At 39.3% G+C, this 22,322-nt stretch overlaps 1 protein-coding gene across 1 annotated transcript in view; it reads right to left on the bottom strand.

Annotated features, from left to right (window-relative positions):
* plxna2 (plexin A2) overlaps window positions 1–22,322 on the bottom strand; it is a 312,486-nt gene that overhangs the window by 235,728 nt on the left and 54,436 nt on the right. The window contains exon 3 of the mRNA XM_072449250.1: window positions 18,704–18,886. Within this exon, the coding sequence (XP_072305351.1) occupies window positions 18,704–18,886 (183 nt within the window). The remainder of the gene's footprint in view (window positions 1–18,703; window positions 18,887–22,322) is intronic.

Here is a 22,322-nt window from a genome sequence, read left to right as displayed (position 1 = left end):
GAATAACAGCAGTGTGCGAAGCGACCTGTGTCTGCGCAGGTCTCGGACGCCTTCTTTGCTTCTTTGATATAATGGCCCCGTTAATGCCCGATGCGTGGACAGGAATGGGTTTTCTGGTTTCGCAGGTGGGTTTCGTGCAATTGTCCACATGCTAGCTCTATTAGCCTTCACCTTCGCTATTCCCGCTAATGGCCGACATGTGCCCGTCAACTACGTAGGCAGTTAAACGTTTTACGATAGTCATAAATATCTGGTGTTTGATACTTGATAGTGTTTAAAAAAGGCGGGTTAGAACTTCTGTGTGTATGAAGTCTGCTACTTTTCGACCGGTAAATCTTCATTGTGCAGGTGCATTAATGACTAGCTCCAGTTTGTTAGTTGGGTGGTTCGACAACTCAACTAGTAGAGGATGGTTTCTATTGAAAGCTTCAGGAATGCAAGTCATGGATAGAAACCGTCGTTAATCTTATCTGTTCCAGCGTATTTCCATTAGGGGTGGGCAATATTGACCGAAAAAGAATATCTCAATACTTTCTCGATGTCAACATTAAGACGATAGTTTTGCAATGCATCAGGAATGTGCTAAATGTGTCCGTAAATGTGGTGGTTTTGGTTGAAATGTTGCCTCAAATGTTAATAGACCATAACATTAACCACAAAGAGCTGGTTGTACCCTCGTTTGGAAGATCATGATTCCACGCTAGACAATATACTCGATATAGATTTTGAATATCTCTAAAACAACATATCACATATTTGTCGACAGATCTTCAACCTTTTATCTCCATTGAAACAAGCCTGTGGCAACAAGTGGCCAGGTTATATGTCAGATATCTAGTAAGGCCTTTAGTCATCTAATCGATTAATTGGTTAATGGCGTCCTTATCGCCCAAAGTATTTAAGATTTATGAATAATCTTATCAAGATAAACAGTTAGCTGAAGTTTGAGTGAATTGTGAGGTTTTTTTACATATAAAAACAGCTTCTCTTAATGTTAACGCGTCTTAAGAGTGTAGTGTGGCTCAGATGCATGGTCAGGTTGTGCAAACACTGAATAGTTTCGAGAGCTCGCACGTGCACGTCTTCAGTCGAATAACCATTTATTTGGTCGTCTACACTTTAGATACAGTATTTTCACATTGCAGTATGAGGCATGTTTAATCCCAACATTCCAGGCGAAGACACAATGATGAAGAAGACAAGTAGCTGCTCCTCCAACAGAAAGAAAAACATACATATATCATGCACATGCTTGAACTCTGGATCACCCGATTCTCACAGGAAATTCTTACATGCTTCTGCCATTGCGGGATAGTGTCAAAACAATCCCCACCAGAGGTCAGTAAAGGAACAAATAATGATAATAGGGATTTTTCACTCGAACTAACAATTTGATAATGCGGTCATGTTCCAAAAAATATTAATGTTACGTTATATGATTAAAATATCGGCCTAAATGCAGTCTATATGATTTTTACAGTGAAGTAAGCATAAATACAGAGCCTTTACCCATGCTGAGATGTTACTCTTTACCACTCCCATTCACCATCCATTTTAATAGTGTTTACTAGTTAGAAATACCAGTGTCTGTGTTTAGCTTGGATGCGCTCTTTATACTTCAGAGCCTTTGTGGACAAATCCATTGTACACTATGCTACAATGCAGACGGGTAATGGACTGTCCAATCCCATTAGGACTACATATGTCTTGTGGAGAACAGCTGGACTATTAAGCATGAAATCAGCTGACATCTTTGTTTCACTACAACACAAACGCCAAGACGTGACACACAGACGTCAAATGAAGACACGCTTGGTTTACGGGGATAATAGCAGATAAGGTAAAGTGAGTGCACTGAAAATCTCACAGATATTAAAGACAGCAGTTTCATCGCAATTCATTCATCTGATGGTGAAATAACATGCTGGACAGATATGTGAATAATGGGGCACTGTAAATGAAACTCTAAAAATGAATATTGACAGATTATTTAGCATCATCTCAATAGCTTTATTCGGACCAGATTTTTACAGTGCATCCAGAATGTGCTAAAAGGTGCCCTGAAATGTCAAGGACCCTCAAATTAACCACAAGTGCAGAAATATCACTTTATATTCTTGTTTGAGGTCATTTTTAATCGCTTTAATTATGGACGAAATACTCAGTAATTTAATTTCACAAATCTCCAAAATAGTTGAAACAGCTGTTACCACGGAAATTCGCCATTTTTGCTGTGTGCAAAACATTCATAGAGGAAAAAAAATGATAAACTGTTGGATCACTACTGGTGAACACATTTATCACACAATATAGTGTCAGAATATGTGTGTTTAGTATTTAGCACCTTCAAGTCTCCATTGCTTTCAGAGTAAGTGTGATGTCACCGTCCTGAGAGTTATACAATGACCCTGTCCAAATACTGGCACTACACACTTGACAGAAGAGTGCATTTTGAAAGTGCATGAAGTGTGTAAGTAGACAAGGGAGCAGAATGTAAACAGGAGAATTGGGTCCTCACTTAAGAGAGTTGTGAAAGTGGTAAAACAACTGTTAGTGGTGTTGTTAAACTGCAGTTACATTAATCACAAAGCCACAGTTCAGATCCGATCATTTGTTGAATTACTGTATTTTCCGGACTACAAGCCTAACCCTTTTATCATAGTTTTGGCCGGGGTGCGACTTATGTGATATTATTTGCTATTTTCACACTGACAACCGCAAGAGGGCGCTGTTGGCTCTAAGCGACGCAGAAGAAGAATCTGCACTTCCTCTACCTCCGGAGTTTGTGGAGTTGTTTAGAAGTGACACAGAAGAAGAATAATTCAATGGATTTAGTGATTTGGGGTAAAACTGATGCTTTGGTAAACTTGTTAGCATGTTCTTTATGCTATAGTTATCTGAATAACTGTTAATATGCTACGTTAACATACCAGACACTTACCACAGTTCTGTCTGTGCGTCATGTAGCTGAAGGTGTTAACGTTAGCATACGTCATGTAGCTGAAGGTGTTAGCGTTAGCATACGTACACCTATTCACCATGTTCTCTAATCTGTGATTATTTTAAACTGCATTTCAAGATGAAATGTCTGTTCTGGGTCTTCGATTTTATCAAATAAATTTCCCCAAAAAATGAGACTTATACTCCAGTGTGACTTATATATGTCTTTTTTGTCTTTATTATGCATTTTTTGGCTGATACGACTTGTACTCCGGTGCGACTTATAGTTCGGAAAATGCGGTAGCCTAAACAAGTATGAGAACAGGCGTAAATGTTACAGTTGCATATTTATTGCAAATATTATCAGTTTAACAGATAAGACGTTCCTTTCCATTGTATCTATTAGCTCGCTGCTAAGTTGCTAAAGCAGAAACGCTGCACCGTTTAAAAACATTACAGTGAAATGCATTTTGGGAAATGTACATGTATTGGGACGGGGCAATAGTGGAATGATACGTCCTGATACGCTGTTTTCATTCAATTGCGTCGTTGGTGGAAGTTGTCGTTGTGGTAAACTTGCCGCCGATCGCGTTCTGCTTTCATACCCATTTCCCTCCTGTTTCCCTTGTTCATTCAGAAACTCCTAAAGCCCTCGTGAGTACAGTCAGGCGATCCCAGCCTCGCGTTGGACGTAGCATCGCTCAGACAAGCAGAGCACGGAGGGTCTGATAAGTGGCAGGTTTAGAGTGGCAGACAGGAGCAGCATCAGACACAAACATTAGTCGCCGTCACACTCCGCTCTGCCTCTCAAACAGACAGCTATTTACAGCATCAAAGCCCCCAAACGGCTCTCATTTACCAAATCAATCCACGCACTCGAAAAGACGCGAGCCATTTGCGAAGAATATGAAGCTTGTATTGCTGCGTGGATAATAGCTCGGGTTCATGCGTCATCACAACTTTCTAAACTGCTCCAACTTTAACATCGAGCTGCAGACAAGATCGTTTTCTATGGTAGAATTGGGCTTCACATTAGAGATGTTTTGTCTTGCTTTACGGTCAATATCTTTGTGATTGCTGGGAATAGCTACATAGAAACATTAAACTTAGTGGCATTCCTCTTAAATGTGTGTTTTTTGTCAGTTGAAAGGACTTTGAGCCGTGAGTTTGAAGTTTGTGAAGCCAAACTCAAACAAATAATAATGTGGTTCAAAGTTTGGATTTTTGGTTTAATTTTAGATTCAATTAGATTAGTCTTTATTGTCCTTTTATTGGGAAATGTGTTCTCTGAATTTGAGCCATCTTTCAAAGGGTTATTTCTTAAAATAACAGTAAATCTTCCATAAATCTTCCATAATTCAAGCCATGTATTCAATTAGACTGCGGAATCAGAAATTAATTGGAAGATATTTGTGTTCTACTACAACTTGAATTACAAATAGAAAGAAAAAACGTCACAATTACTTCAAAAATGTGCTTTTATTATCACAAACCTTGGGAGTTCAACATAATCGCAATGAAAAAATATATTTTAAAAAATGATTTCAAATTTTATTCAATTTAATTTAAAATAGAATTTGAATAAGTTGAACAATTTACAGTTACAAAAACAAGCCCACTTTGTTACTTTGCTCCAACTTCCAGCTGTTACTTTCATCAAATGTTCAATTAGACTATTATTACTATTATTAAATTGAACAATGAAAAGGAACACAGAGGTCCAACTTTTATTAAAATAGGATTACGCTCACCTTCTGTTGCAGGACTTTCTGTTCGACTTGACAAAGTAGCAGCGCTTCTGTCCTGCCTCTTTCCCGTTTTATCTAATTTGGAGCACTCTGCCGACCGCACTAATGAATTGGCTAATCACAGTTATCTGGCCCATTCAAGTGCTTTGTAAAGCAAATCAATAAATCCTGGCACGGTTCCAGGCATCCACTCTGACAGACGCCCCTCTAATCTATTTCGGGCTTTTCTGTCCTAAAGATGTTTGCTCTTTGTGTGAGCGTCACTGTACTTCAGCAAGGTCGGCACGGAAACAAGAAATGGAACTGAGAGGTCAGAAGTCAAACACAGACTACTGTAACTTCATTTGAACAAAACAAACGGACTATATCGATGCAGAAAAATCAGTACGCAATGAAGTTTTTTATAATGAATCAGACGTTAGTGTAAAAGTGCATTGCGTAACTTTTCATGTGGAGGGTTCGCCACCTGCTTGTAGCTACAGATGTTGTTGCTTTGCGTGTTCTAATACATGTATGATATATGTAAATGCTGTAAAATGAGGCAAAGCAATAACAAGCAACACAGTGCATCTTTAACCATGAAGCTGGTGTAATTCCACATCCATCCAGTAGTGGGCCAAGGAGGAAAAGGTTTCAGAAATCGATGTTTTGACTTCCATCAGAGGTCATTTCAGATTGAATCGGATTGAAAATGTCCAGATAACGTTCATTGAGACATGTTCCACCTTCAACCAGGATGTTCACAATGAGAGTAAGAATAGTTTTACATGTCCTGGTCTATAGTACGTGTATTTATGGTAGGAAGGGGCACCCAAAGGAAACGTATGTAGAAAATGTGCTAAAATGTGCCAGTAAATGTCTTGATCGAGCTTCAAGTATCGCACAAAACGTGAATGGACCTTAAAATAAACCACAAAAGTGCAGAAATATCACATTATAACCTTTGTTTGGGAGATTACACTAGATGATCCTTTTTAACAATTTAATTGTAGGCAATGCACTCAATTTTCTCATTTTACATACCTCCAAAACAACAATTGTGGTATTTTCCATGTTTTTCCATGTATATATCCCATATTCCAAGATGTTCATTTATTGTCCATAAAGCATTTACCCCTTAAGTACAAAATCCATAACACTAACGATTAGTTGTGACACTATTGTAAAAGAGTGAAATGACCAACTCCTTTGCTTTCTGCTCTGTGCTTTCTGATGGATTCTACTTTCACATAATTGCTTTCGTTGTCAGATGCATCTAAACCCGAGAGGCCATTCTGCACTTATTTATGAGTGTAATAACGTTGTTCATCAAAACGAAAGCAACAGCCTTTGGTAAAATGTACAGCTAATCAACAATGGCATAATTAATCTCACTTTTGAACTAAATTCTTAATATGGAAGCACTCAAGTATTTATTCTTTCATTTTTCCCCCCTCGCCAATGACACAATAAAATGAATAAACACAACAAAAATCAGTGCACTAACCAATTAATTAATGAACTAGAAACACAACACATTTACAGCCGTGAGAGCTTTTGTTGTCTTCCGCGTCTTGTGGGATTTTGCATAACCGAGGGCGACGCGAACACGCCTGTGCCTAAAAAAAAAAATCCATCTGTAGTCGAGCAGTTTTCGAGAACGTATGAGCAGCGTGCGAGCGTTTGTCTCCGGTTGTTAGATAATGAAATACGCTTCCTTCGAGACTCCGGCGAAAGAAAAGAGCAAGCAATTAGAGGCCGAGAATGGAGAGGGAGGCGGGGGGAGGAGGAAGGGGAGGATGGGGAGGAGGCGGAGCGAGCGACAGTGAACTGCTCTGAATGTGATAAATGAGATCACTGCAGGGAAGGCTGTGTCATTGTAATAGTGTTAGAGGAAGAGAGAGGGAGCGGGACCGGGAGAGGGAGGATAAGTGTGATAGGGAAGGAGACAGGGAAAGACAAATAAGTGAAAAAGTGTTGCGTAAATGAGAGGGGAAAGCAGGTGGACGGCGGGGACGCATTCTAAAAAGAAAAAGAAAAAAACACACACACAAAAAGGAAGGAACACAATAAAAAGGAGCAACGGAATTTCAAAGAGGCAGATCTAAAAGTAATTGGCAAGTCCGGACGCTGTGTGAAATATAAATAAAACTAAACGTAAGCTGTGGCTGACAAAGGAATAATGAAAGAGCATCATATGAGTGGCTAAACTGCAGCTTTTTGTACTGAATATAGAATGGAATTGGCAGCTAATAACCCAATGCAGGGATTTAGAAGACCTCCAGGGGTTACTCACGGCAATACAAGAATACATCTGATTATGTCGTGCACAATAAACACACTGGGAACAATCCTGAAACTAAACCGGGACTAGATCGGGACAAAACCAGGACTAGAACAGGACCAAAACCAGTCTGGACCGTGCTCGCTGTGAAAGGGAATCGTCTTCTTCTGACAATAAAAGAATATCCATCACTGTCCGCTTTCAAATCACATTATTAACTCTGGGCCTTTACTATTCTATGTTATCTTTTTTGTAATGTTTTGTATTTCTTTTTTTGTGTTACTAGGGACAACAGACGGAAACTAGCATCTTAACACCGAGTTCAATGGCAAAAACAGATATTTCCGTTTTGAAACACACTTCGGAAAGTCTTTTTTTTGTTTTGTTATTACCATCTCAGATAGTATCACTGAAAAGGAGGGATGGAATACTACTTAACTGCAGTAAAATACATTTGGCCTTTGGAAACACGGCTGTAGAAAATGTAAACTGCCTGACAAAGATTACTTTTTAAAATGGCACTCATCTGCAAATGAAGTCATAAATATGTAGTAAATAAACACGTAAACAGGGACTAAACTCAGCTCAAACTAGGACGGAAGTGAACGCAGCCTCATTTAAAATTAGCTTGGTGTCTCAGATTGTCCAGGATGAGTTTAATGTTACATTCTTCTAATAAACCAAAGCTCCACATACCAGCAGGACACATAGACACAACATGCCTCCTGCGGGAGTCGTCTCTCTCTTCTGTCTCGGGGTTAAGAGCTGAGCGGGACAGGGTCAAGTGGGGGCCAGGTTCGGAGCGGTTACAGAGACACATCCTACTCCTTCATACGCCAATGAACACGGCGCTCATCAGATTAACTGGAGGGATGTGTACGGCAATTAGGCAACAAAAGACAACACAGACACACAGAACGGGGAACAGACATACCTGCCATTCTTTCAAAGGAAATGGGGATTAGGGGAGATTAGTGGAATAATGCGGCAATGTTAGTGATGTCTGTAAAAGTTCCCAAGCAAAGTACAGTTAAGCTAAAAATGATTCAAATGGAAGTATTTTAATTTTCTTGATAAATACTAGCAGAGTCACTTTGGTGTCTCGGTAATATCAAGGGCAGACACAAAAAATGACAATTAAAACTTAATTGGTCTAGACTGTTTTTATACTGGATTAAATCTTTAAATCTTTTGATTAATTTTTTTTAATTTAAAAAAAAATGATAATAAAATAATAGTTGGTCTTAAGCGTTAGAAATATTTGTCAGGCATAAGAAAAACTTTTTCTTTGTTTGTACAGTTGCATGAGCAGCCAGCACACGATGATGAAGAAGACTGTATAACAGAGACGACAGAGACTGATATAAACTGAAATATTCATCATAATATCACCAAACGCTGACCTGATCTTGTAACTGCCGTAGTTTATTTCTAGTGATGCTAACTTTAGCAAAACAAAGCGAGTGCATGTTTGCCGTTTCCCATTTATTGCCAAAAATACCAAAAATATTACATTGGCGTAGAAGTGCGGGGAAATTAATTTACAGATGCAACACGTATATGGACAAGTTCTATTTTCTTCGTAAATTCCATGTGCGGCTTTTATTCCGGAGCGCTGTATAGCCCGAAAAGTACGGTAATTACAATTTAAATATTATTTCTTAAAATATTTGGGTGACGTCAGTGGCTCAGTTTGACGGTCTAAAACACAAATTAGATTCTATAAAATTATATAAAGTTTCAAACAACCAGGTAGACAAACTAGACAAACTTTTCTGAATCTGAAAATAATTAGATTGACAAAATGAAACGTAGTCTATTTTCGTCTTCACTCCACCGACCTGCTGAGGAGAAAACTCTATTACCCGCACAATAACTGCAAGCTACGCTCTCCACTCGCTGTTGCCGTTAGCTAAACCGAGGCTGTGCGGCTCAGTTTAGCCTGATTAAAATTATGGCAGGCAATTTGCAGCTCGACAACCCTGAAGATGAGCGTAATAGGAGCGCGCTGGCAGCTGTCATTCACAAAGTATCATCCCATTGTTTAGCCATGTTCCACTGGTCGGCCTGTATCAACAGGTGCATTCAGTGTGCATTTCATCTCAATTCAACAGAACGCAAACAAAAAAGCTGCAATTACTTGTTGTGTAGATTTAATTAGATTTCTCACTCAAACAGAGTCGTACGGGGGCCAGTGTGAGTGACACGTTACAAATTGGGGGCTCGTCCAGGGTTTACGCTGTGATGATTGAAAACTGATTTTATCGCGAGGCAATTACGGCCAGTAAAATGTGAAAACCCATTTATAACTAATAGTAGAGTAAATCATGAAAAATGCTGCATAAATAAAATAAATATTGAACAAACAGTACAACTATGACTTGAACCAACTTAATTTTTTTAATTTGATTTGCAACATTCACAATAGTAGTTAAATTAATATTTTCCCATATATGTATTCAAGTAAGATAGTACTATACCAAAAATGAGTAAGGTTTATGTAGTCTACTAGCTTTTGAAGATATGCAAAATGTGAATACCCTACATATTGTTTAGTTTAAAAATTGCAGTAAAAAAGTTGTGATATTTGAGTAAAGTATACGTCTATATAAGTATAAAGTATACAATGGTATTTTACATTTTGTGGGTAATTTCACCGTCCTTTCACATTTGTTGGATACTTAAACTTAAGTTTAACTTACTTAAATTTAAAGACATATGTACATATTTTTGTTGAATTGACAGGCAAGACCAGGAACAAAACCAGGACTAAACCAGGTCTTCAACAACGACCAATACAGGACTAAATCAGGGAGAAACCAGGACTAACACCAGACTAAACAGCAAAACCAGGGCAAAACCAGGGCAAAAAACAGAGCAAAACCAGGGTAAACCAGGACAAAAACCAGGGCAACACCAGGGCAACACCAGGGCCAAACCAGGGCAACACCAGGGTAAAACCAGGGCAAACCCCGGGCAAAACCAGGGCAAACCCTGGGCAAAACCAGGGCAAAACCAGGGCAAAAAACAGAATAATATCATATTTTTATTCATCATTTTCAGGATACTCAAAAATAGTTTCTAGATATTCACTTTGGTTGATATGACCCAGCCCTCGTCCGACGCATTCGATCGTTCTTTCAAACCCATTTCTGTGGATATTGAGCCAGGGCGGATGAACCTATACAGTGCATGTTTTTAGTTGACGGGTACACCAAAGTACAAAGAAGAAACCCACCTGGACACAGGGAGAACATGCAAATGCCACGCATAACAGCCCCACCTGGCCCAGAAGTCTTCATTTGCATATTTTTGTCAACCAAATCCATCATCAAACACCAAACACTTTCCATTTCCCCCATCCCCGTTGTAGCCCTTTAGAAGTATAGCCCTTCTGCACTTTCTCAGTTTATAACCTGAGGGACAGTCCAGGTGGGCCATAGCAAACGCATTGTTGGGACTGAAAACAAACACAGGCAGCTGCTCTGCCATGTCCATAAAAAACACCGGCCTTACAGCAAAGCGCGGCACACATGAAGCAGGTGAGGCTTGGGGGGGTTGTGCGGGGGTTGACCACTTGTCCGCAGGGGCCTTGGAGGAGCAGCTGCCTGTACCACTCTTTCAAGTCGCCAACACGTTTAGCATTAGCCTCAGCTGCTATCCCCGGCCTCGCTACGCTAATGTTTTTCCAGAACACATGCTGCTTTGGTCGCTAAACTTGCCACGGGAGACGACCAGGCCGCGTCTGCTAATTTAACCAGTTCAAGAGCATGTTTGTCCAGTCAAGCACCTGAACCGAGCTTTGAAGTCCAGATGCTAATGTAGCGCAATTACTGACGCATGGGCTGGTAATAGGCTGCATTTACGACAAGCTATTACTATTCGTCATTGTTTAGATGGAGGGCAGTGGCTTGTATAACTCGATTGCCAATTTTTAAAATAAATCTACAAAATGGAATAGCAATAGGGTGACTTGTCCTGGTTTGGTTTAGGTTTGAGCCCAGGTTTCTAGTCCTGTTTTATTCCAGGATTTGTTCTGAATAATACTTGCAATACATACTTGCAATTTTCTTTCTCTAAATTATTTAAATTTGTGTTAACGTTCTACATAAAATGTCATAGTTTTCAATGACCTTGATATATATTTTCATGTTTTCTTGTCTGTTTTCTTACAGTTTTAGGGTGCATTCACACTTGTCTTTTTTGGTCATGGATAGAGCCGAATGTAGTCCTTATGTTGACTTGGTTTGGTCCTTTAATTGTCCTTTTTTAGTCCTAGTCAAGTCTGGGTTTATGTTTAGTCCCAGTTTTGATGTACCCTTAGTTGCATGTGGATAGGTCAATTAATTACAGAGCTATATTAACCATAAACCAGGTCAAACAATAGATTTCTGAGCTGCCCTTTACCTCTATTAATCTATTTTCTCTTTCAAATGCCACAATGCCACATGAACACAACCCATTAACCAAGACAAAAGTGATTTCAAAGGGCAATCATCTCTTGACTTTCTGGCTAACAATTGTCACACCAGATCATTGCCACTGCAGGAGTCATTCTCGGTAGTAAATTCTCACTCTAACAATGTGGGAATGAAGTGTGATTAACAAGGGGATCCCTAATGTGCTTGTGGAGAACTTGCTCTAAGCTTCTAAGTCATCTACAGTTGGGATGAGTTTCTACATCCAATTTGACATGCGCAGCTGTGCCCTCCGTCTCCCTCTGTATCAAAGGCCCCGCTCCTCCTCTCTTTAACACCATTGTTTCTTCCCACCGATCCCGGGGCCCTCGTGGGATCGTCAAGTGCAAAGAGAACCCCACACAGCCAATCGGAATCAGCGCCAATTAAGATGATGCAATGTTTTAGTCATGTGAATACACGAATGCGCTGGAGATCATTTCTGGCAGCAATTAAAAACTACAGAGTTCCACCGTGACGTGTTTGGAATTCAGAGACACAAGGTACAGAGCAACTCACTGTGGACTGTAGGGTAGTAAAAACTATTTTAAAAATCCATGTCCAGACACTAATCAAGCTAAAACTATCATTTCGAAAAATTGTATACAAATCTGGACTTTTTCTGAATAGTTTTAGATCAGTCATGAATAGAACTAAGACCATATTGTACTCTTAAGGAACAACTGTTATTTTGTGTTCAAAATGACATTCTACTGTGTTTTGATATCATAATTGTGGTAGCAAATATCAAATTCAACACTAGAAAGGAGCGATGACATTGACATTGACATTGTGCATTTATTTAATCATCCATATTCATACAGCCCTACAACCCTATCAATGTTTTTTTTTTTTTTAACTCCATTGTTCCTAAATTGCTTCCATGTTCAAATAAACAGGCAAAACTTGATTTACTGTGATCTACAATGCCCAAAACACCATGTCCTCAAATAAACTAGCAGACTGTCTTATGTGTCCAAGTTAGCGTTTGTCCAAGAATGTTTAAAGCAAAATCAGACCCTGCCGTGTTTGACATTCCACTCAAAGAACTTTGCACGGAAACATTGCCCAAACATAATCATCATAATTGCTTTTACTGTAGCTGTAGAAAACACATTGAAGTCCTTACTATCGATTGCCCTCAAGCACGTTTCTGCTGAGGTGCACATCTTCTGCCCTCTACGATCAATCACTGCCTCGCGGGTGCCACCCACAAGTCCACGCACCGCTTTAGACCTCCTTTTGACGCTGTTCTGCAACGCTGGAAAGCTGTCCGAGTTGTTTTACAGATTGGAAGAAATATCCAAACATATGAGCCGCAAAACCGTATCATTATTCGCCATATTTAAGGGGCTGTACCAATTCAAGTTTGTTTAGTTCCAAAAATGAGACCGCTGTGTGCTGTATGTTGGCTGTCGTTAGCATGCTAGCTTTATTGTTTCAGCAAAATTTGGTTTTGATTGTGAAAAAGGGCTTATAAACTCGCGGCGCATAATTAAAATGCCGGAAATATGCTAGGAAAGTGAGTTATAACGCTGCAAACTATTTTAAATGAATTAGTTCCCATTTTTCATGTTTTTTAACAATCACACTGTTAATCTTATAACTTCAAATGCATTCAGCTGACAAACATTACATCAATAGATTGAATAATGGCACCTCTTTATGAAGCGACCGCGGTAAGATCATTTCACTTTTGATTATTTATGCCGAAATAGTAGACATAAACCAGCCAGTTGTTGTTTCAAATGTATATAAGCCATAGACTTTAAGCATAAACCAGTACAAACACCATCTGCATTTTGATTGTTAATTTAAGTCTCAGTACGGTTTTAAAATATAGGTCTACAATAATGTGACGTCATGCGAATCCCAGCTCCTGCTCCACCATCTCGACACACAGCGGCGACACTGTATAAGTGTTTCCTCCATTGTCCTCACCTTAGTGGCTGCTTACTGCTCCACACCTCTTAACCCCTCTTCCTAAATAAATCCCCTCCAAAGCCTTGTACGGGACCACACTATCCCCGCTGCTCCGCCATGCACGGGCAAATCTCAAGAAACAGACGAGAATACAGAGGGAATTGGTCGACTGGAGGGATGAGAGAGCGGGAGGAGGTGATGGCGGTGGTTGTTTGTTGGGTTTAGGGACTGGAGCAGGGATGCTACGAGATTGTGCGAGCGAGCGGGGAGGAGGGAATTCTTTGGGAACGGAGCCAATCCAATTACAAGCAGCGGTGCAGGCCCGGTTCCTTTGGCAGAGCTGAATTTCCACAGTCGCTTGCCTCCTTCCTTCCCCAGCAGCTGCATCTTCTTGCTACTTGCATTTATTTTCCATCGTGGACGTACCGATAGGGTTGTCATGTTACATGGTTGTATCTTGGTCTGAACACGAGAGAGATCGAGATTCAGGCACTTCCAATAGTCAATGATAAGCTTGTCTAGGGGTCAATTGCCAATCTTCGAGTAAAAGCATGAGAGTTGGAGCAGAGGTTGGACTTTAAAGGAAGAAATGTTTTTGTTAAATCGTCTGTATTGTTAGTTTCAAAATACGTTTGTTATTTTGATATTTTTTTTCAACAGACATATGGACATACTGTGGTCTTCCCCAGTAACACACCATAACAAACTATCTTTCTATTTCTATCTGCTTTGCACGCCACTGCAGCAAACAAACAACAGTACATTCCAGTCTCAAAGAGCTCCCAGTTTGATTATAATAACTCCGTGATGATACCCCGGAGACAGAAATGTATTCACATCTTCCAACATCTCCAATCCATCCATGTGTAACAAAATCATGTTCTTCCCTCCTTACATGCATAAATCTACAGTATCACCAGAAAAGCATCCGAAATCCTGTCCGTGTACAGAGTCAGATGTTGGCTGCTGGCAGAGGGTTGTACCTCGTCTTTGCCTCCCGACAGCTCCAGAGCAGCTTATCTACATGGAGCAGAGGAGGTGCAGACCCGGCTCATCGGGTCACCCAATCCACCCAATCCCTGTGACACCTAAGGGAGCCAGCGGATAACACCCCCGATGTAAACACATGAATAATGCAATAATGCAAGGCCACTCTCTTTTTCACCAAAACTAATACAAAATGTTAATTGTAAGTCATGTGTCGGCGTCGTTGATGCTATTCTAATCATCGTTTTACAAATTCAAGTTTGATACATTTCTTAATTATTTTGATCGTTTTTGTAGCATTCTAATGCAGCCCTGGATTCAAATGTAAGCAGGAGATGTCAGCAACTGTCACTGGAGCCACACACCGGTGATAGAAGGGCTCCAAAAGTTCTGTTTTCTGCAGTATCTCACTACATCGTGGCACAGCCTGACTGCATGATGAATTATTTAGTATTTTCAGTGGTTCATAATTTAAATCGTCTATAATGTAGACAATAATCGCTTCCTGTACAGGTTGTATAAACGTGATGATGGACAACTAAAATCATTTCTATTACACCACCAGATGCAGAAAAAAGCAACTTATCCATGATGTTCCCTTCTAGATCGTTGCTGTTTTCAAGACTTTAACAATTGAGAATATTTGCATTAGGAAGACGAACTATTTGCTGTTTTTTTCCAAAGTGAGTCACGCTAAAGCACAATGTGTTTTTAAAAGTTGGAGCACAGGAAGTAAAAAAAAAAAAGAATAATAAAATGCTCAGACACAGAGAATGAGCCTGACCTTTTTTTAGGGGGGATTTAAACCCGCAACCTTCTTCCAGCGAGACCACCCACTCTGCCACTGTGCTCTGTTTTACCATGCTTTATTTAATGTTCTCTCCAGACACGTGTCACTATTGTTTTTCTGTGGGTTCTTTTTACATCCAGTAGCATCACACATCCACTTTAGAGACTATCGGAAGGTTCTGCAACATAAAGGAAACTGACAAGCTGCATAAAAGCTGACTAAACCCCAATGAGGCCTGGACTAATCAAATATTTACTGATTCCTGTAATGTCGCACGAAACATTAAATAAATATACAGCGACACTTGCCAACTCGTGTTCTCCACAGTCACCTTGTTCTGCTCTATTCCCTCTTTGATGGAGGTTTCATTTGCGAGTTCTGGCCAGTCGGGGCACCTTCCCTCCAGGTGGCTTTCCTCATTTCCTGGGATTCGCCGTGGTGTTCCTGTGGTTACAGTCATGGCTCTGTGAGGTAGTCCAACCGCTGGGCATGGCTCATTTGCATATGCTGAACTGGGAGTTTCCATAAAGGGAAAACTGGAAGACATATTTACTGCTGTAGCGACAATGTCCATGTTTCCTCGTTTTATATGTGCGTTATTTATCGAAAGTTTTAATTGTATGAACATAAAAAATCATGGTTTCATCCAGTGCCATTTAACACACGGAAATGGGTCAATCCATTATTCCAAAGAACATATGGAGGATTTGCAACTGCACTGCACTGCAGGATTAGTGCTCTTGATTAAAAAGTCCCAAGCTGATATGAAATGATTGGATTCCGATTTGATTTAAATGTAGGAGTTGCACAGCCAGGCAATGATCTGATTATTGAAGTTTTTATGTTTCGTTTTAAAGAAAGGAAAGAACACAACAAGCCGCATAAACCCGTAGTATACCATAAAGTGAACTGAGCGAGAACTTACTGTTGTACTTTTTACCTGTACAATATATTGCTAACCATTACTCTCAAAAATGGCTGCAATGTTGGGAAAACGGAGCTTTGTCGTGATTCATTTCAAACAGGCAGAAAAAGGTGCTACATTATCGAGCAGGATTAGGCAGAATGAATGCTCTCGCCTGATTGGTCCATCGATTTAATTATGTATACAGTAGACAGAGACCGAAATAACCCAGGATCTTTTGAAAAAGATGGCTTTTCTGGCTTTCACGCTGCAAAAAGAAATGATTGTCTGTCTGAAATGTAGTAGTTAAGACATATTTCTAATTCAGTTTTATTTCATTTTTAGGTCAAACTGTCAGATAATCCAACTATTTAACTTTGATTGGTCACAAGAGAACCTCATGAAGTGCAGTATATTGTGCAGATAATATAAATATATATGCCACTTACACAATAACCACGATAAGCACAATTACCCCCAAAAAACGATTCTTAAATGTACAAAAACATGAGCAAATGATGAGCCACACAAGTTATTTATCAAACCGTACACAGCTCCAATCTTATCGTAGTCGTGAAATAACACTGATACTGAAACAAAAAATTACATTTCTAGACACACACATGGCCGAACCCTCCACCAGAAAAGTTTCATATTTAAATTAAAAATATACAATGACAAAAGAAAATCTGGCAACCGTTAAACTACTCAAATCAAGAGGAACATTTTGTATTGAATTCATTTTGTACAGTAGATATCCTTTTTGATGAAACAGGTATTATCATGGCTTTATATCCTTCCTGCAGCTGCTGTTATGGGCAGCGCATGTGTGTGTGTGTTTGTTTGTGTGTGTGTGTGTGTGTGTTCGCCAGTTCCAGCCACACTACAGCTGTCAATCAAAGCCAGCCTGGCCCCCGTGGGAGGAGGAGCTCTGTGCTACTGACAAATCCTTCCATCAGCTGTCTACGAGCAGCGTACATGAGCAGCATCACTATGCACGGATAGGTTTTGTCCAACACATAACAACGATGCACCGCACGGCAACAAATAAATATCTACGCAAGTTAAATTACTCGGAATCTTGACTCAACTACATGAGGAGACACAGTTTATTGGCACTTTTTTACTATTTAGTTGTGCATTTTGATCTCTTTTACTTGTTTTTAACCTGTTAAATGTATGTATATGCTGTTTACTTCTAGTTATTTTATTGTGCAAGTGATTAAGTATGTCTGTTTAAGAATTGTTTAACTATAACAGGCTTGGATTACAAGATAAAGCCCATTTATTTCCTGCAGATTTCAATGTTTTGTGTGTGTTTGTAAGCTAAGTTTGGGGAAAAGTGGTTGAAATAACAAAAAAAGAAGTCCACTAGCAGACTCCCAGTCAAAAATAGTTTGCCAAATACTCTGGGCCCACTTTGTAAATCCATCAAAAGAGTTTCATATTCAGAAATGGGAAATCTCTATCACAAATATGTCTTTCCGCAGTCTCGTGGCATGTGCATCAGCTGGCAGCGGCAGTGCCAAGGCAGTTGCAGCAGCTGCTCCACATTAACTAGCCAAACATGTGTGATTGACAGTCGCGCTTTTGCCTCTTTTATTTTCACACTTTCCTCGTCGTCAGTGCTGTCAACAAGCCGTCTTGCCTAATACCTTGTTTCCTGCAGTTCGGGTGTGAAATCTATCATTATTAAGTGGCCAGCAGCCTTTAACCCCTTTGGTGTCCTGTGTTGTCCCACCTCTACAGCACAATAACCCACTCTCACTGAAGCCCGAGAGCCACAGGTAAAACAGGTGCTTATTAGAATGAGCGTTACACAACAAACTTAAACATAAGAATAAAGTATTATCCAGTGCGAGGTCACTGCAGTTCTCCTTAAACACTGTGAAAGCTAAAAGTGCAGAGAGGCCAAACGTATGTACTCAAGCAAGAATTCTGTAACTTTAATCGAAAGAAGGGGTACGCAATATTGACAAAAATTAATATATATGTTTTTTTTAAGGCAATATTCTGACAATATTCAAACAAGTGGCTGTGAATGTCGTGGCTCAGGTTCAGCTATTGCACAAAATGTTAATGGACAATAAAATAAACTTCCAAAGTGCAGAAATAGCATTTAAGTATGGATGGTGTATTCTGTATTCAAACAACAATTACAATATATCGTCCACCACAATCAATACTTTCTCCAAATAAGGCTAAAAAGTATTAAAAAGTCAAAACTTATATAATAGATTTAAGTTAGAAATGTAATCCAACAAAACATTAAATTAAATTACTTAAATCAACAAGTTTCAATATTTATTTCCAGAACAAAAATTACAATATGTCGTCCGCCTCAATAAATTTGTTCTCCAATTAAGGCTAAAAAGTATTAAAAAGTCAAAACTTACATAAAAGATTTAGGTTAGAAATTTAATCCAACAAAACATTAAATTAAATGACTTAAGTTCACAAGCTTTAATAACTTATTCCACATCAACATGAAGCTTCGAGAATCTAAAATACTGCCAAACCTTGACTCAAATCGTTCAAAAAGCCGTCTTTTACGTACGATTCCTTCTGGAGTAAATGCAACTCACTATCACCCCCTCTGTTGACAGCCGGCATCAAACATTTAGAGGAACTGGAACGGCGGCACACTGAACAGCCAGAAGAAGCGCACAGGAAACACTGAACAGCTCTTACCTTCTTGAGGCGTCCGCTCTTGGTGCCGACGAACGCCACGCAGTAGCCGTTGTAGACGTAGGAGGTGACGGAGGTCATGCGGTCTCTGGTCTCCGTGTACAAGGTGTGACCCGTGACCAGCTGAGAGCCCCCTAGAGGCTGGTTTATGTCAAGACCGCAGAACGAGTCGTCTATGGGCACCGGCTAGAACGACAAGAGGGACATTCAGTTTAGTTAAAAGAGACTATAATAATCATGGAAACACTAAGCGTACCAACCGGAATGTTTGTTTAGATTTTCCCTGTCATACGATTTTTCAAAATATATTGGATTATGGGTGTAAAGTACTCCAATATCTGTATTAGTGTGATATTTGAATAGATTGTAATATTTCACTATAATTTCAGTTGTATTAAAACAAATATATTCATGGTTTAAATGTGTGCCATTATTGTGATACAGACTTTTGTTGTATATTGTGCAGCCCTATTCATGATAATAGTTTAGTTTAATTTAAAATAACGTTAAATATGGTTTGGACACTAGTATTATTCCTTTACACACTGAAACGACCCTGAGACTGACTTGACAGAAATGTGACATCAATCACTCACACTAAAACACATTCTTGCAAAGGCAAGGCGCGAGGGGTGTCTTGCCTAAGGACACCAAGGCAGTAAAAGCACCAATATGTAAAAGAGGTCTTAGTAAGATTGTACTTTATTACCAAGGAAAGACACCGTTTACTATGTAGCAGCCGGCGCTATAAGCTAACACCACAGACTGTCTGCCCCAGAGGCGAGATCTTTACTCAATAACGGGTTTTGCCAAAAATGTGTTGTTTTTGTTGCGGACACGCCTGTATTTACACAAGGCCCATATTCCCACACCACAAAGACAAACTGAATTTGGCCCCTAAAGTGTTGACGTTTTGTTGCAGCTGTAGGATGCAATCACATAAACTGTAAAACCATGCGAGCACCTGTTTTGTCAGGAAGCGTTTGGCTAGCTAGCATGCTAACCACATATGGCAACAAAAAGAGCTAAATCTCAGTTTCATATTACAATTAACAGGTTCATTAGTAATTAGTCAAGATTCAAGGCATTTTATACACATTTAAAAATGCAAACTATCATATCAATTAAATCTTTGCTCTGAAAAAACAAAACAAAAAAACTACACATAAAAGGACAAAATTTGAACTTTCGTGAATAATTTTAGTATGGTCTTAGTCTTATATCAGGAATAAGATCACGTGGTAATATATATGTTAAAACAGCTGTTATTTTGTGTTGAAAATAATATAATCTCTAAAAAGCGTGTTTGTTTGTCATCATGGTATTGAAATCTCTATAAGAAGCTTTATTATAGAGTTTTACATTGTACAATAGTTCTGTCAGTATTTATACGTAAAATAAACACAAGCACGGGGCCCCACAACCTGATGGAAACAGAAGAACCAAGTAACGTAAACCAAGAAAAAGACACTGTTACTGCTCTTCGCTATTGTTCATGATTTAATGTATTAAATGTATTTATAATTCATTTTTCTCCAGTATTTATCCTTCAGATTAATACATGTGTGTGTCAAAGTAAGGGGCCCCACAGAAGAGACGTAAAGCTAGAAATGACCCCGAGCTCAGGTGAAGGTGTCGAGACTCATCAAACTTGTGGAACTATAACAGCTTGCACCGGAGCCTTGACAAAATACATGGGTCGAGAACGAGCACGAGCGCTTTGCTGTTTGACTTGGCAGACATGTTTGAGGTGCGGATGAGTGGGCAGCGAGGATCATTACCCCGGCCCATCATCACACCTCTGCCCGGCACAAGGGCTGAATAACAACTACACTACCTGGCAACCCAAACACATCGTGAAAGAAAGTCGCCATGCTACCAAATATTCTTTATTTACTCACATTTATTTGATCATATACTTCTTATTCATGCATTGGTACATGTAATAAGGGGATTTTGAATGCAACTCTATCAAATGAAATGGAACTGGAATTTAGATGTTGTAGCTCAAATGGAACGCATGTTACACATCAACCTTTACATTATTATTCTAGTCAGTGTACGTACTGTTGTGTCCCTTGGCAAGGCACTTCACGCACTACTTTTGTAAAGACATCCAGCGTAAGAACTTGCTCAAGTGCTGCACAATGGTTTAGTGCAATGCTGAATACATAAGGTGAGCAAGTCAAAGGAAAGAGACATCAATAAGTCAATGTTGAATAGATTATATCGAGGACTATTAACAAGCAGGATTATAAAAGCAAGTTTTGTGATCCAAAACACGTCTGGAAAGTGCCATTGTGCGATTATCTGAGACCGAAACCACAGAGTACAGTTTGTGATCAAATAAAGTGTTGAAACATCAGAAAGTCTCATTTACATAGATTAAGTAGGCATTGTGTTGTTTTGATGGTGGAAGTAATGAAAAGTCAAAAATCACACTTCCAGTAACAGCTTTTCCTCCGACTCTGGAGCATTGACATCAAACTGCACCTTCAGATATCCAAGCCACAGTCCTCAGAGCGGAGAAAGAGTAGCCCACACATGGAAAAGAGACACAGAGCTGCCATATTGTTCCTGTCCTCCTCAGAAGCGTAGGCCCACTGTTATTGTAATGATGAGTTTTCCATCAACCTCGGCCCAACGTTCTGGTCCCAGGTTCACTGGTGCAGCCTGGTGTCCATCGTCCTCACAGCGGAGAGAGAGATGCGGGACCACCTACAGCTCTCCCCCACACCTTCGCCCCCATAAACACCCTAATCACTCTTAAAACTGTTTTTTTTACACCTCAGCTCTACGCCCCAGTCCCAGTCTCACACTTGTGGTTGTGTCTGTGGAGGAACTTCTGTACTGAATATAGGCCTACGTTCACTCTGTATCCAAACAGCTTTGTAAAATTGACTATTTAAGGGGTTATTAACTTAATGAAACACACAATTGACCTATTACACTTAAAATAAGTCATGGATCTTAACCCCTCCAATGTTGAAGTTTAGCATGGACTTGATCCAACAATGCTGAGGCCGGCAGCACAGGATTTTTCTTTTTTTAATAATAACATATCTAATGTCACAATTATTTTGATTTGACAAATAAAAATATATGAGAACAACTTTATTATGTTGAATTAATGTTTAGAGAGTCAAAAGAAAGTTGTTTGTGTAAATCATGCATAAACTTTGACTGTAATGACCTTGTGTGATGTCACTTCCTGTCATTTTCTACAGATTTTTTTAGTTTTTTTCCACAAATACCAACTCGTCTGGTGTAAAACTATAATTCATATGTACAACAGGTATAAATACACTAGAATAAAGTAAACATTTGAAAATTGTAAAAACTTTAAGCCTTTTTGAACATTTTCTGCTTTTTGGAGACGTTTTCCGACACTAGACTTTTACGTTTACTTGAGTAATATTTTCTGTGAAATAATAATACTCTTACTTGAGTTAAATATTTGGTTAATTGTTCCATCATGACAAAAGTGTTGGCTAATATACACCTTACCTTCAGATATATGATTTGATTTTGAGTCCATTGTTTGAAGATACCAGAATCCGTGCATTATATATATATATATATTTGTCTGTTCGATTACATCACATCAATCATCAAATCATAA

The sequence above is a fragment of the Eucyclogobius newberryi genome, unplaced genomic scaffold, assembly GCF_026437365.1.
Source record: "Eucyclogobius newberryi isolate DKJ021-1_F unplaced genomic scaffold, fEucNew1.0.hap1 SCAF_17, whole genome shotgun sequence".
Classification (NCBI taxonomy): Eukaryota; Metazoa; Chordata; class Actinopteri; order Gobiiformes; family Gobiidae; genus Eucyclogobius; species Eucyclogobius newberryi.
Note: the sequence above shows the minus strand (reverse complement) of the source record. Positions and strands in the feature narration are given on the sequence as shown.